The sequence below is a fragment of the Xenopus laevis genome, chromosome 3L (genome assembly GCF_017654675.1).
Source record: "Xenopus laevis strain J_2021 chromosome 3L, Xenopus_laevis_v10.1, whole genome shotgun sequence".
Taxonomy (NCBI): domain Eukaryota; kingdom Metazoa; phylum Chordata; class Amphibia; order Anura; family Pipidae; genus Xenopus; species Xenopus laevis.
In genome coordinates, this window is record NC_054375.1 from 126,153,471 (window position 1) to 126,166,732 (window position 13,262).

Consider the following 13,262-nt stretch of genomic DNA (forward strand, 5'->3'; position numbering starts at 1 on the left):
GGGTGAGGAACAGTATGACCTTAAAGCTCGGAAGGACAAAAAGGTAAAGAACAATATAAATACAGATATAAAAAAGAAGTGAAGACCAAACAGAAGAGAATGGGGGGTTTGGGGGAGGTAAATGGATAAAAGTCCAGAAGTATCAATAGAGAAAGTGAATGGAAAGAGAAGAGTGGGGAGCAAACCCTGTACCTAGGTTTCCTGGCTGGCGGCACCATCACAGTCACATTTTGTAGCAGCCAATTGTGATTAGTGTGTCCGTGTTGTAAATAATAAGCGCATTGTGTAGCAGGAATTAGTAATTAGAGGACCTCCCCAGCATTTGCGTTACATGCAGTAAAATCCAGATGATACGGCTTTTTATTAAGTCCTGCTCTTTGTGGGCAATTCATTTAGATAATTGCATTGTATCATTTGCGAGTAGAACGTCTCTCTGGGCTGAATCAGTTCAGGCTCGGGAGTAGGCTAATGAGAGCAAATGCAAATGCTCAGCAAATCTGAAAATGTTATACAGATTAACTAAAGATGATATCGGGGGAACCTTGGTCAGACAACTATTTGGCTGCAGCAGAAAGGAATTAATATTGTATTATAAAAGCAATATTCTGTGCCTCCACACCTTCCCTCCACCTGCACGCTTTTAGGGTGAGAACTGGCCAAATGCTAAGAAAAACACCTTTCTGAACTTTTTTCCTTTGTAATTTTCAGAAGCAGCAGATCCGATTTTCCCTTATTAGCACCAGCACTAGCACCTGCCATGGGCTTGTTCTATTGCCAAGGAAGGTTCCCTTCGGCCAGTAAATATAAACATCAGCTCATGCAATATCGTATTGAATAATATAGCTTATCCATTCAGTATTTATCGGCTCATGCAGTATCTCATTAAGTGATCAGCTGTATGTATTCAGTATAAATAATATATAGGCTCACAACATCCCATGAAATATTTGGCCATAAGTATTCCAATATGTGTGCATTATAGGCTCAGTAAGTTACCTATGAAGTGATTGGCCATGTGTATTTCATTATGTGTGAAACAACCATACTATATTAATGAATCATAGGCTCATGCAATTTCCCATGCCGTGATTGGCTGTATGGATTCAGTATGTATAATTCACAGGCTCATGCAATATTATATGAAGCTATTGGCTGCAGTATATGTAAATCAGTTCAGAATTACTAATATTTTATGCAAATGTTAGATTAATAATGATGAATAGGAATTCTTGTGTGATTTGCTGTATATACGTATATTCTAGTACAGGTATGGGATCCATTATCCAGAAACCCATTATCCAGAAAGCTCCGAATTACGGAAAGGTCGTTTTCCATAGACTCCATTATAAATAAATAATCCAACTTTTTAAAAATGATTTTATTTTTCTCTGTAATAATACAACAGTACCTTGTACTTGATCCAAACTTAGATTTATTGAATCGTTATGGGAGGCAAAACCAGGTTATTGGGTTGATTTCATGTTTACATGATTTTTTAGTAGTCTTAAGGTATGAAGATCCAAATTATGGAAAGATCCGTTATCCGGAATACCCCAGGTCCCAAGCATTCTGGATAACAGGTCCCATACCTTTATATGCAAATAATTTCAGACTTGTGAGAGCAAATGTAAATGCTCAGGAAATCTAAGATATATATATATATATATATATATATATATATATATATATATATATATATATATATATATATATATATATATATATAAACTGGAGAGCTGCTGAATAAAAAGCTAAATAACCCCAAAACCAATAGAATATCACTGTTTACAGCATACTAAAAGTTAATTTAAAGGTGAACAGCCCCATTAAATTAACTTTTTGTATGATTGTAGAGTGATATTCTGAGATAATTTGCAACTGATTATTTTATTTTACTTTATTGGGCTGCCGGGGACCACCCCAACCCATTTGAAAGCTGTAAATAGGCAGAAGATGAAGGCGAATAATTTCGAAGTTACTAGGAATAGAATATTCTATAATATACTAAAAGTTAACTCAGTGTTAATCCACCCCTTTAAATTCAGTATATAAAATATTGCGTTTCTATTAATATTTGTTTGTAAGGTTTTCTCCTCTAAGCAGAGACTCTTATAATTGTAAATGTAACTTTAAATGCAATGGCCTCTACATAGAATTAAACTGCACATCCACCATACACCTGATGATGTTCCTGTAAATGTTCAGAAAAAAATCAGTTGGCATAGTTTAACTGTTGTCCAGAGTTCTCCATTCTGCTCCATTATCCCATGTTCATGGGCTAGATTATATAGTAAACACTAGTTTTGCTCTGCCCTAGGCCAGCCTTATAGTTGACAAAAATAACCTGGAGGATCAAATGTAGTCCCTAGGCTTTTAGCTGGTAGTATTTGATTATCTACATATAAATATGGGTTATTCTCAGGGGCGTAAAAAGTGAGTGCCGGGCTTATCCCTAAGAAAAATTTTTCGGAGGGCCTGGAGCGTATAGGTGCTCCTGCTTGAGTTTGTCCACAACCCCGTCCCCCACCAAGTGCTCACTCAAGGGCAAGCACTTCAATTAAAAGAGGAAGAAAGCGGCGGGGAGGGGGATTTAACATTATAGGGGAAACAGACCCTGCAACCGGTCTCCTTCTTCTATAGTTACACCACTGGTTACTCTTGTTGATTTCCCATCCACTTATGATAAAAAAAACCAAAATGTTTGATCAGCATCCAAATATCCATGATAAATGATAGTTTTTCCTTCAGTTTACCACACTAGAAACTTTAAGACATGGGAACACTTGTGTTCTGCTGGGCAAGAAAAGTCATACAAAAATGCCTTTTCTTTTTTTAAAATCCACTATTAGTTAGTGTACAGAATCAATGCTAGATCCCATTTACAAAAAAAATATTTGGTTATTTATATATTTTAAAGTTACCTATAGGGGGGAGCCACCTTGATTAGATGGAGTTTAGCCTTCATAGAGATCCATGTGTATTCCAATAGGAAGGAAATACACACCAGGCAACCTGCGCAAAAGGCTTTTACAAAGGAATTAAGACCCAAAGGGGAAGTTCACCTTCAGCATTAGAAACAGGAATTGCAGCACATTTGTCTGGTTATGGTGTCAAATGAAACAGATGCTTATATAAATATTCCTCATAGTGAAGTCATAGCTTCTTCATGGTAATGTATTATTAAGGACAGGTTTGAGCCAGGTCAAGCCAAGTAAATGGTTCATAAAATGTGCAGTATTGGGTTGAGGGAAGAAAGCAGTCATAGGACGCTAGGGAACGTATGACTATAGAAATTGAAGTAGTGAATCAGGGGGACCTATACACGTCTGGGACCTGTTATCTAGAATACTTGGACCTGGTGTTTTCCACATAAGGGATCTTCTAAAAATAATTTAAACATTAAATAAACCCAGTAGCCTTGTTCTGCCTGCATTAAGGATTAATTATATCTTAGTTTGAACCAAGTACAAATTGCTGTATTATTTTTAGAAAGAAAAAATAAATACATTTTAATTATTTGAATAAAATGGAGCCAATGAGAGATGGCCTTCCCATAATTTGGAGCTTTTTGGATACCGGATCCCATACCTGTACTGGTGGGCAGACTACACAATTAGCATCCAGAATGGTGATCAACAGCAAGAAGCCTACCCTAGAACGAGCATGAATCTCCCTTCTTCCTACTTGTGTGTGTGTACTGATTAGGAATGTTAATGAGAGACACAGGTTTGTCAGGCCTCGGCCTTCTAGCTGTGTTGGAACTGAAACTCCCATCCTCATCATCAGCCTGGATAAAGATCACAGGGTTGCAGCTCGGTAACAGCTGGAGGGCTGATGCTGGAGAGACCAAGAGAACATATGCTTTCGCTTTGCACCTCAAGCTGGCACAACCTATAAATGGGAGTTCAGTTACCGACGTGATTGGGCCAAAACCATAGCGCTTGGCATTCTCTGGTGCCATTAATTTTTATGTTTGCACCTCTAATTCTTTTTATTTTTATAAGAAAATGTCGCCGATGCCAGACATAGTGACGGAGTTGGCTGGCGCTACGGTTTTATAAATGGGTTGCTAATAAACTGCAGCAAGGAGAAAAAGGATTACCCATTTCAGTTAGTCATTTTGTCATAATGTGAGCAAATTGCGACCCCCTTGAGAAGGCAAGAATCGAGAATTGGCATTTGGTCGGCACTTTTAATTTATCTCCTGTTTAAATGTGATGTTCTATTCAGCCTGAAATATAATATTCTACTTTGGGGGCGGGAGGCAGTGACCCATTCAGCAGAATTATTTTTAAATATGGATCATCTTCTAAAGATGAAGTTTCAAGAAGGGTATATTCGCTCCAAATCTGCAATTCCCTCTCAACAGCTTCAAGCCACCTTAGGTAGGCCAACCCCAGAATTTGGATATCACTGTATAGGGATAAATACTAAAATCCCTGCATTCATAATGCAAAATGCAACAAAAAATACATAATGATTAAAAAACTGCAAAGGAATAAAATAAAAATTATTTCAGCTATACCTAAATTGTTTAGGCCTTAAATATGATTTATTCTGGTTATGCCCTGACTCACTGTATATCCTTATCACTGGCATACCCTTTCTGCCAGAGGTACGTGTAGCTTGAAAATATAATCCTGCATTAGAAATGCATGAGGTTCCGAGAGAATCAAACACCTGTCAGTTTAAGTTATAGCGTAAGCCTGTCACATATACCTGCAGATCACCATAAAACATCCATAGTACAAGTCTGAATGACATGACAATAAAGGCAACACCTACATTACATGGCTGCGATTGTGTACCGCTCATACAGAACACAGGAAACCCCTAGTTTCTTAATTGCATATAAATTAATGTAGTGGAAAGGACAGCCGTATTCTCCTTTATAGGCTCAGATTCCCACTTCCAATGACATGGTCAAATGTCTTTTTATAGTCATTTTAGTGTAAATTAACAGCAATCTTTTGAAGGGACAGCCATTCAACAGACTTTCCTTTTTTATCTGAGAGTTATTTTAGAAATCAAAATAGAAACGACCAGAAATCCACTTATTGAAGCACTTTCTTGAATCCCATGCTTGTATTCATAATGCCGGTTATTGTACCTAACACACAAACGGGCAGATTTTCATACTAATAATTCCCATATAAAATGTTCTTAAATTTGTATTTTATCCATTTTTCTATATTTTTTTTTATCACCTGACAGGGCCTTCTATAATTTAAAAAAAGCTTAAAAATCGGTATTATGTATTTGTATAAAAAATAATAAAAACAAACTTGCTTTTTCTTTGAGATGGGTTTGGATCATTTCGAAATTAACATATTTCTTATCTTCGTCACAGTGATTTATAAAGCAAAATACACACACAGGGGGAAAAGCAAGTCACCAACAAGAGAGGTGAATTCTGCAAAAGACTGGTGTTTTCTTCAATCAGCTTAAATGAATAATGAGGACCAAATTATTCAAATTTCAACAAAATCTCCTAGATATAATAGAATTAAAAAAAAAAAAGGTCCAAATCAGAATATTTACCTATATTATCCTTTGTGATATATCTATATATATTTCGGAGAATGGGATATATTTTTGCTTTGAATGTCCAACAAATAACTTGGGAGCGTTCTGAAAGTGTTAAAGATCTTAAGTAGAAAAAAAAATTCTGTGAATTTTTTTTTATGAAGCCTTCTTATTTCCCAATGCTGTATAAATGCTAATAGGATCGGATTTAAAAAAAAAAAAAAAAAAAATTAGTTTTTACTTAAACAAATCCTTATATTATATGTATATGAAATAATTAAAACTAATATGTAACACTATGAAACAGTCATATTCTGCTGCTCCATAAGAGACCACCGCCGCTAAATCCCAAAAATCGGAACTGTTTATAAATGTGCAATGCCACTGAAGAACCAGCAGATGGTGGCCTGTTACCGCATGACAATATTCGTAACTACTTTGGATATTAAAATCATAAACAATCTGGAACTATTTTAATAGCGAAAGAAAACATTTTTTATTATAGTCAATACATTCCAGATATTGTACTATTTAATGCTTTGGCATTTAGTTTATTTTTTTTTTCCAATGTAATATTAGCAGGTTAACCAATTTTAAAATATTTAAGAAAGCAATAAGGGAAATTAAATTGTGTATGTAATTTAAAAGAACACAGAGTGAATAGTTTAGTTTTCATTTATTAACAAAATAAGATTTGCCATTTTTTTTTGGGACATTCACCAAAAAAAAAAAAAAAAAAAAAAAAGTGTTTTTGTTTCCTCCTTTCTCTGCACCCTCCCTCTCCCACCATGCCGAAAATACATTACATAAAAATACACTTTTTTTTTTTTTTTAAAGAACTGTACAAATCAAAAAGGAGGTCAAGTTCTTTTGTAATTTTGTTTCTCCCCCGCAAAAAAATGGGAAAAAGAAATGTTAGGACTGGAAAAAAAAAAAAGATAGTATCATGCAAACAAAAGATAAAAAAATTGTAAAATAAAAAGTTGAAAAAGAAAAGAGGGAAAGTAAAGGAGAAACAAAGGAAAGAAAAATGAGGTTGTCGTGGAAGACAGGCTGATAATGAAAGAGGGTTTTATATGGGGAGTGGGGACACAAAATATTTGCATACCATTGAATTGTTCTTGTAAATAATGCACTTAATATTCCCAGCTTGAAGCTAACATACAGTAAATAAATATACAGTCTATGAGTTTGGGAGTCGTATTTACTGGTATCCTAGCGCTGAAGCTGATGTTAGCCTCTGTCCATATAATGCGTATGGGGAGTAGTAGGATCCTGCTGGTAATGAGGGCACTGGGAGGCCACTTGGTGTTGTCAGGTGACCCTTTCCATATGGATGGTACCTACTTAGTCCTAAAGTATGTGGACTCCGTAAAGATAGAGACCCTGGCAATGTGGTAGGGCTTCCAGGCCCACCAGGAGGAAGGTGAAGGTGGCACGAAGCAGCAGAACCAAAACTAGATGTAGGGTACCCAGCCAAAAGTTTGTCAGCTCCGGGCAAAGCTGTGTGGGTCCTTAGGTGAGCAAGAAGTTCCTCTGAGGTGGCAAACCTTTTGTCACAAGGTCCACTGGCAGACACCCAGTTGCATATGTGGGGGACTGGGTCATTTTGTAGCATAAAGCCGTAGGTGTACAAGGGGTGACCAGACAGTGACGGGGTGACGCTGGAAGACATGGTGGTGTGCACTGAATGGAGAGGATGACTGGGGTAGACTAAAGGGTATCCAGATTTCAAGGCAGATGGGTCATGTACACAAGTGGAACAGCTGCTCGAGCCGAGATGGGAAGCATTGTGGTAACTCAAGCAGTATGGGTCCCTGCACAATCCTTGCATGAACGAAGGAGGTGAAGCACCAGTCAGAGGGCTGGAGCTGGGAGGTTTACCCGGTAAACCTAGAGTCCCAGGCAGCTGATTTCCAACAAGGCTTGTTTTAGTGTGATCCAGCCCATGGACATACTGGGATGGGTATCCTGCATAAGCCCCCACGATGGATCCGTGATATCCAATGCCAGATGGTGGAAGAGGAAAGACAGAATGTCCAGGTTTGTAAGGAGAAACAGGGGCCACGTGGCCCGATCCAAGAGATGGAGGGTCAGATTTGCTGCTAGGGGTAACATCCCCGCTTTGGCTGGACTCAGCACTGGAGTTACTGATACTGGCCCTTGTCAGAGTAGGGTTGGCTTGAGAGGTCTCCAAGCTGCCTTTGTTTGCCTCGGGCTCTTTCTTCTCTTGGCTCTCATTATTTTTAGAATCACAATGCTGTCCAGGAGAGCTCACCCTTGAGGATGGAGATGGGGCATGAGGAAAAGGCTGACAAGAACCACTGGGCACCCTAAATCCAGCCTTGTCTGCAGAACCACCAGCAGACGAACCGCTTTCCTTTCTGGTCTCCCCACCCTTCGAGTAAGGTTTGAAGCTAGACTTATCCTCCAAAGGAGACTCTCCCAGTTTCAAAGAAGAGGAGCGCCCACTCTCCTTCTCGCTGGAGGTCACAGAATTCAGCTTAGAGGACGGAGGGGGATCCGGCTTCCCTATCTGTGAGCAGGTCTGTGCCAGCAGAGCAAGTGGGCTTTTCTTGGCATCCAGCTGGAGAAAGAAAACACAGGCAAAGACTCATGTTAGAAAGCGGCAACATGAAACATCCCAAAAAAGTCTCCAACACGATCCCTTGTTAAGATTAATATAATTAAATAACTTGCCATTAAAAGAAATTACCATATGTGATATTTCCATAGTATATGTTATTTCGGCAGATACGCCATCCTATCCCGGAAAAAAACCCCCTAAAAAAGCAGACTTTCTATGTTGGGATCTATTAGCTCCTTTCCGTGAGCCATAAAGTAGCGATACCCTCTGGACAATTAATTGAGATTTGCAGTGACAATATCTGACAAACGAGCCTGATAAAAGGAACTTTATTGATTAAACCTCTAGATGTTTTTTTTTTCCCTTTGCTCCTATTCACGAGAACACTGCTTTTATTTCCAAGCCATAAATCTAGTGAAACTTTATCATTAGGGCCTGCCACCAGATGATTAATGACATGAGCTCTGGAGTTGACTGGAGGGAAAAGGAAGGGGGGGGGTGTGGGATGGAGTGTGTGGAAGGGTGGTGGGTGGGAGGGAAACAAGGAGAAGAAATTGGGGGAAAAAATACATTAGGAAATACATTAAGATCAAAAAACTATAATTAAATTTAAGGAACAGGAACAGCGGGATGGGGGTACAGCAGGAAAGGCTCCGGCGACCCAATTTAAATCCAAAAAGGCATCAAAATTGTGCTCAGCTACAGCTTTCGCATGCAATGTCATCACATCTAATTGCCCAGGGAGTCATTCGATTAAAATAATAAATAAAATCCACTAGTTGGGGAGTGGAGGCTGCTTCAAAAAAAAAAAGAATGAAAAAAGGCTCAGGCATTTATCTGCCTATAAAATCCGCACTATAAAACTTCAGAGTGATCCTTTAAAACAAGCAGAGATATTGATCTTTTTTTTCTCCGTTACAACCCTGTAACATCAGATGGTATGCGAGTGGGCAATAAATCTAATGAGGAAAAAAAGACAGGGCTGGGGAGATAGGGAACGGGTGCACCAGGGAGCAGGGTTAGCCAAACTACAACTCCCTGCTGTTGGTGGCTGCTGAAAGGAGCAAATCCGTGGAGAGTATACTAAAACCTAATTACAGGGACATTTATAACTATGGACACCAGAGAAGTCAGGTATGGAATATATGAAATATCCCTCCCATTTCAGAGGGGCAAACATGACGGCAGTGTCCCTACACCCCAATAGATGCCAGCCTGCACGTAAGCATTTCCAGCACTAAAAAAGGGGAGTCACTGTGCCTTTAAGGGAAGTCATATCTGACTGAGTCATTGGAAATACAAATAAAAGTGGAGATATTGGTCAAAGGCAGCCAGCACAGGGGCCACTGTTAGAGATCAAGGAAAATTAGAAGGTTGAGCAGCAGGGCTGGGAGAGCTGCAAAAGGACTGGGAGAGCTGCAGGAGGGCTGGGAGAGTTGCGGCAGGGCAGAGAGAGTTGCAGCAGGGCAGAGAGAGCTGCAGGAGGACTGGGAGAGTTGCAGTAGGACAATAGCTGTAGGGCCGCAGATTGGCCAACTGGAACACAACACATTTCCTCCTTAAAAAGGCCCGTGAAATACCGGGAGCCCAGAGAAAGTGCCCTCTTTGCCCATCCCAAAAACCCGCACTGTTGCCCATGATTTTAGGAGGAAACAAGAGGAACGGGGAGGCAATAAATGTATCAGCATCTGGTCGCTAAAGGCGTCTCCGACCCCCTTCCCTTGTTTCCCGGAACAGTGTCAGGGAGCGGAGCGGGACAGGCAGGGGAGCGAGGGGTTAATGCCCCACCTGACACACCGCGACTCACTTTCTAGGAGACATTTATCCAGTCGCAATTACAGCGCAAATCCACGCGAGATGCCCCACGCAATGCAACAGGGAAAAAAGCTCCTCTTACCTCTATGGGGCTGATGGGGGTGGAGGAGAGGGGCTGCAGGTACTCCGGGTGCAGCAAATGTCCGGTATGTGCCGTCAGCATGTTGATCAGCCTGATGGGCAGTCGGTTTGCCTGGCGCACGGGGTGAGTGGGTGCGAGAGTGGGGCAGGGGGTCGCCGGGGTGCCGCTACTGCTGCTCTGTCGCTCTGTGTCTGTGCTAGATCCAGGGGGAGAACAGTTCATTTGGAGGAGGGATGGACCAGGGCGCAAAGATTCCCCTTGTGCTCCCTTCCCTCCAGCTGTCTGCAAAGCTCTGCCTGCTACACCCTGCCCAGTCCGCTCTACCCCAGCTTCAAAGGCTTCGGCTCGGCCAACCAATCACAGAGCAGGGGCGGGGAAAAGGGGCGGTCCCGAGCGATCCAAGGAGGGGATTTAACTAGTTCAATACAGGGAAGGGTCACATGATGCGAACTGGACGTGGGCTGACATATGGCAGCGGTAGGGGTGCGTGTGGGAGGTTTTTTTTTTTGTATAGACTTACAAAGCATCAACTTTGTATTGCAGCTATTGAGCTAGTAGAACTCCCAGCATGCACGGATAGACTGCTAAAAACACCCCCAACACACACAGTTCTGAGGTTCCACGTTCTATAACGCTAGCGTGTTACACATTACGTATTGATCAGTCGCTTACGCCCCACGTACACTTACACTGCTGCCGAAGGCTTCACCCTTGTGACTGCCACAGACATTATCAACTTTCCTATGTTTAGCCCAACATATCTCATAAACGTCTCACCCGCCGGGAATGACATGTATTATGTATCAACACCCCAGTAGCGCAACGCAAACTTTCCCAACGTACAAACCACACTGTACCGAGCGCGATTATACGGCGAGTCTAGGAGTTGGCCGCTAGGGGGCGTTGCCTGAGTTATACAAAGAAAGCGGCTGCCGCTGTACTGAGCGCGCTGACAGGTATCACGCGGGCGTCAATACACTTGTCAGATCTTTAGGCTTCAGCATATAACGAGCAGTCCGCGGCAGTCACCCTAGTACTATACGCTGCTTTGGGTTTTGGCATTTGTAGGATAGGGGAGAGGAAATCCTTTGGACTGGATTACAATGCCCCCCGCCATCACTTACAGACCATATACTACTCAACAACACGGTTCTACCAAATGGATGAAACCTTAACTGATAGTTCGGACAATATATGTTCAATAAACATTTCTGCAGTGGTGCTACCCTTTTCCGCACAATGGTTGCGCCCCTAGGCCGGTGCCACTGCCCATTAGTTCCGAGCCTTGTCGCCGTGTGGGGGGATTTGTAGAAAAGCACAATGGACTTAGGGTGTTGGGGACACGATGGCCGACATGTTTGTTCATAATAAAATGTGTTACAAGCTCTGAGCGAGTGTGTGTATTCCATTCCTTATTAAACAGTGGGGTCATTGAGGTTCTTTCAAAATATCCCAAAATAATTCAAACCGTGTCACCAATCCCTGTCAGGCTCGTGTTCTCTGTTTGCCCATAACAGTTATGGAGGATTCACCCTCTTGCACTTATTTTTTTTTCAATATTTTGCCTATGGGACCCCCTGTTATACAGTGGCTGCACCCTCCAAAAGGACACCCTGGTGGTATCTGCCCAACAAAATCTGCATTTTATTAACTTTAATTTACATCAGGTACAAAGAGCTTGGACTAGGATTGCCATATTTTCTGGAAAAAAATACCAGCCTTCCTATATATTTATCTTTTCACCCTATTAATTACATTGGGATCAACCATTATTTTTACCAGCCCGGCTAGATGGCAACCTTAGCTTCATTTATTTCATGAACAAAGAGCTGCCTTTGAAACTGACTGGCCCTTCTCACTTTCTGCCCATAACAGTTATGGAGGGTTCACCCTCTTGCACTTATTTTTTCTTCAATATTTTGCCTATGGCACCCTATCACCCTATCTGTCCAACAAAAGCTGCTTTTTCTTAACTTTCATTTACTTCAGGTACAAAGAGCTTTGGTCCCTGACTGGCCCATCTCACTGCTTGACCTGCATGCGACCCTCCTCCCATCTGGGTGGCTGATGGACGACCTGCTGGAGTGATTTAGGGTGATGGACAGGCAAGGTACAAGTTAAAAATTACAAGTGCAGAAAAATGTAGATGGGAAGCGCTCGGCTCCCGGTGCTCAATCATTTCTCTGTGTGTCACAGTGATTGTTTTTATTGCCCTCCTTGTACAGCCCTGCAGAAATGTCAGCACTTTATACACAGTGCACACTAAAGCTCTAACGCAGCACAACTCCTAATAGCCCCGCTGACTAACGACTTCACTCATCAAAGGCATAAAAAGCCTGAGAGACTTTTCTCATCATAAATCCACATTAGCAACCACTGAATGGTCGTGCCCAGCCACCAATGGATACGCCGTGCCTCCATGTTGTTCTGTTTTTAGTGGAAAACCCAGTGGCTTATTTAGGGGGTTTATGGGGCCCAATACTGGTCAACTGAATGTAGTAGCTGAAGAGCCACATATCTCCATATACTTTTATAACAGAATTTAGCCACAGATATGAAGAGGAGAGGAAAGGTGAAGACACTAGTAATCCTTCCTAACCCCCCCCTAGACTTGTCAAAAAAATTGTGCAACGAAAAACAAAAACAAAAAAAAATGAAGCTAATTGGCCTGAAGTGTTTGATGGATCCGACCTCACAGTCGCTGCTGTAGCTGAGGTCTTGTGACACTAATGAGCTGTTACATTCGGACCTCCATTCAGGAAGTAAGAAAATCTGTAAAATTCAGCAAATATGATGGATTTTATGCTCCTAAGCACAGGGCCCTGTTTCAGCCTGTTTTGTGTGCGCTGGGGAAATTCCTGCCGCACCATAAATAAATATGATTAACCCTCATGTGATCATAAGCATAGTGTAATATTTCTTGCATAGCCTTCAACTTCACATACAAAGTATAGGACACCCAGGGGTCCACCAACATGCTGTTAGCAGGGCCCCTACTCTGTACTTGCATGTTTAAGCATAAATTCAAGATGCTAAGTGGGGTTGAGCTCCTCTATCCATCTGGTGTGGCTTAAGCAGAGGCCAGTTCTAAACAATCCCATTTTAAGGTTACGTGTCAAGACAAAACAGGTCTGTGTGTTAAAGGCAGCACATTTGTTAGAATGGGACATAATTCAGAGGAATCTCTGCTAGAAGCTGCTATAACAGGGTCTGTGCTAATAATATACAGGTTGTAAATTCTCAGGGAGAGCT

General features: G+C 41.3%; 1 protein-coding gene across 1 annotated transcript; it reads right to left on the minus strand.

The window, feature by feature from the left end:
- Nucleotides 1–5,997: 5,997 nt before the first annotated feature.
- znf703.L (zinc finger protein 703 L homeolog) lies at nucleotides 5,998–10,339 on the minus strand. Its single transcript, XM_018253376.2, has 2 exons — nucleotides 10,011–10,339; nucleotides 5,998–8,113 (listed from the first exon to the last, which is right to left on the minus strand). Exons 1-2 carry the CDS (start codon nucleotides 10,230–10,232, stop codon nucleotides 6,731–6,733), a joined length of 1,605 nt encoding a protein of 534 aa, XP_018108865.1. The 5' UTR covers nucleotides 10,233–10,339; the 3' UTR covers nucleotides 5,998–6,730.
- Nucleotides 10,340–13,262: the final 2,923 nt, after the last annotated feature.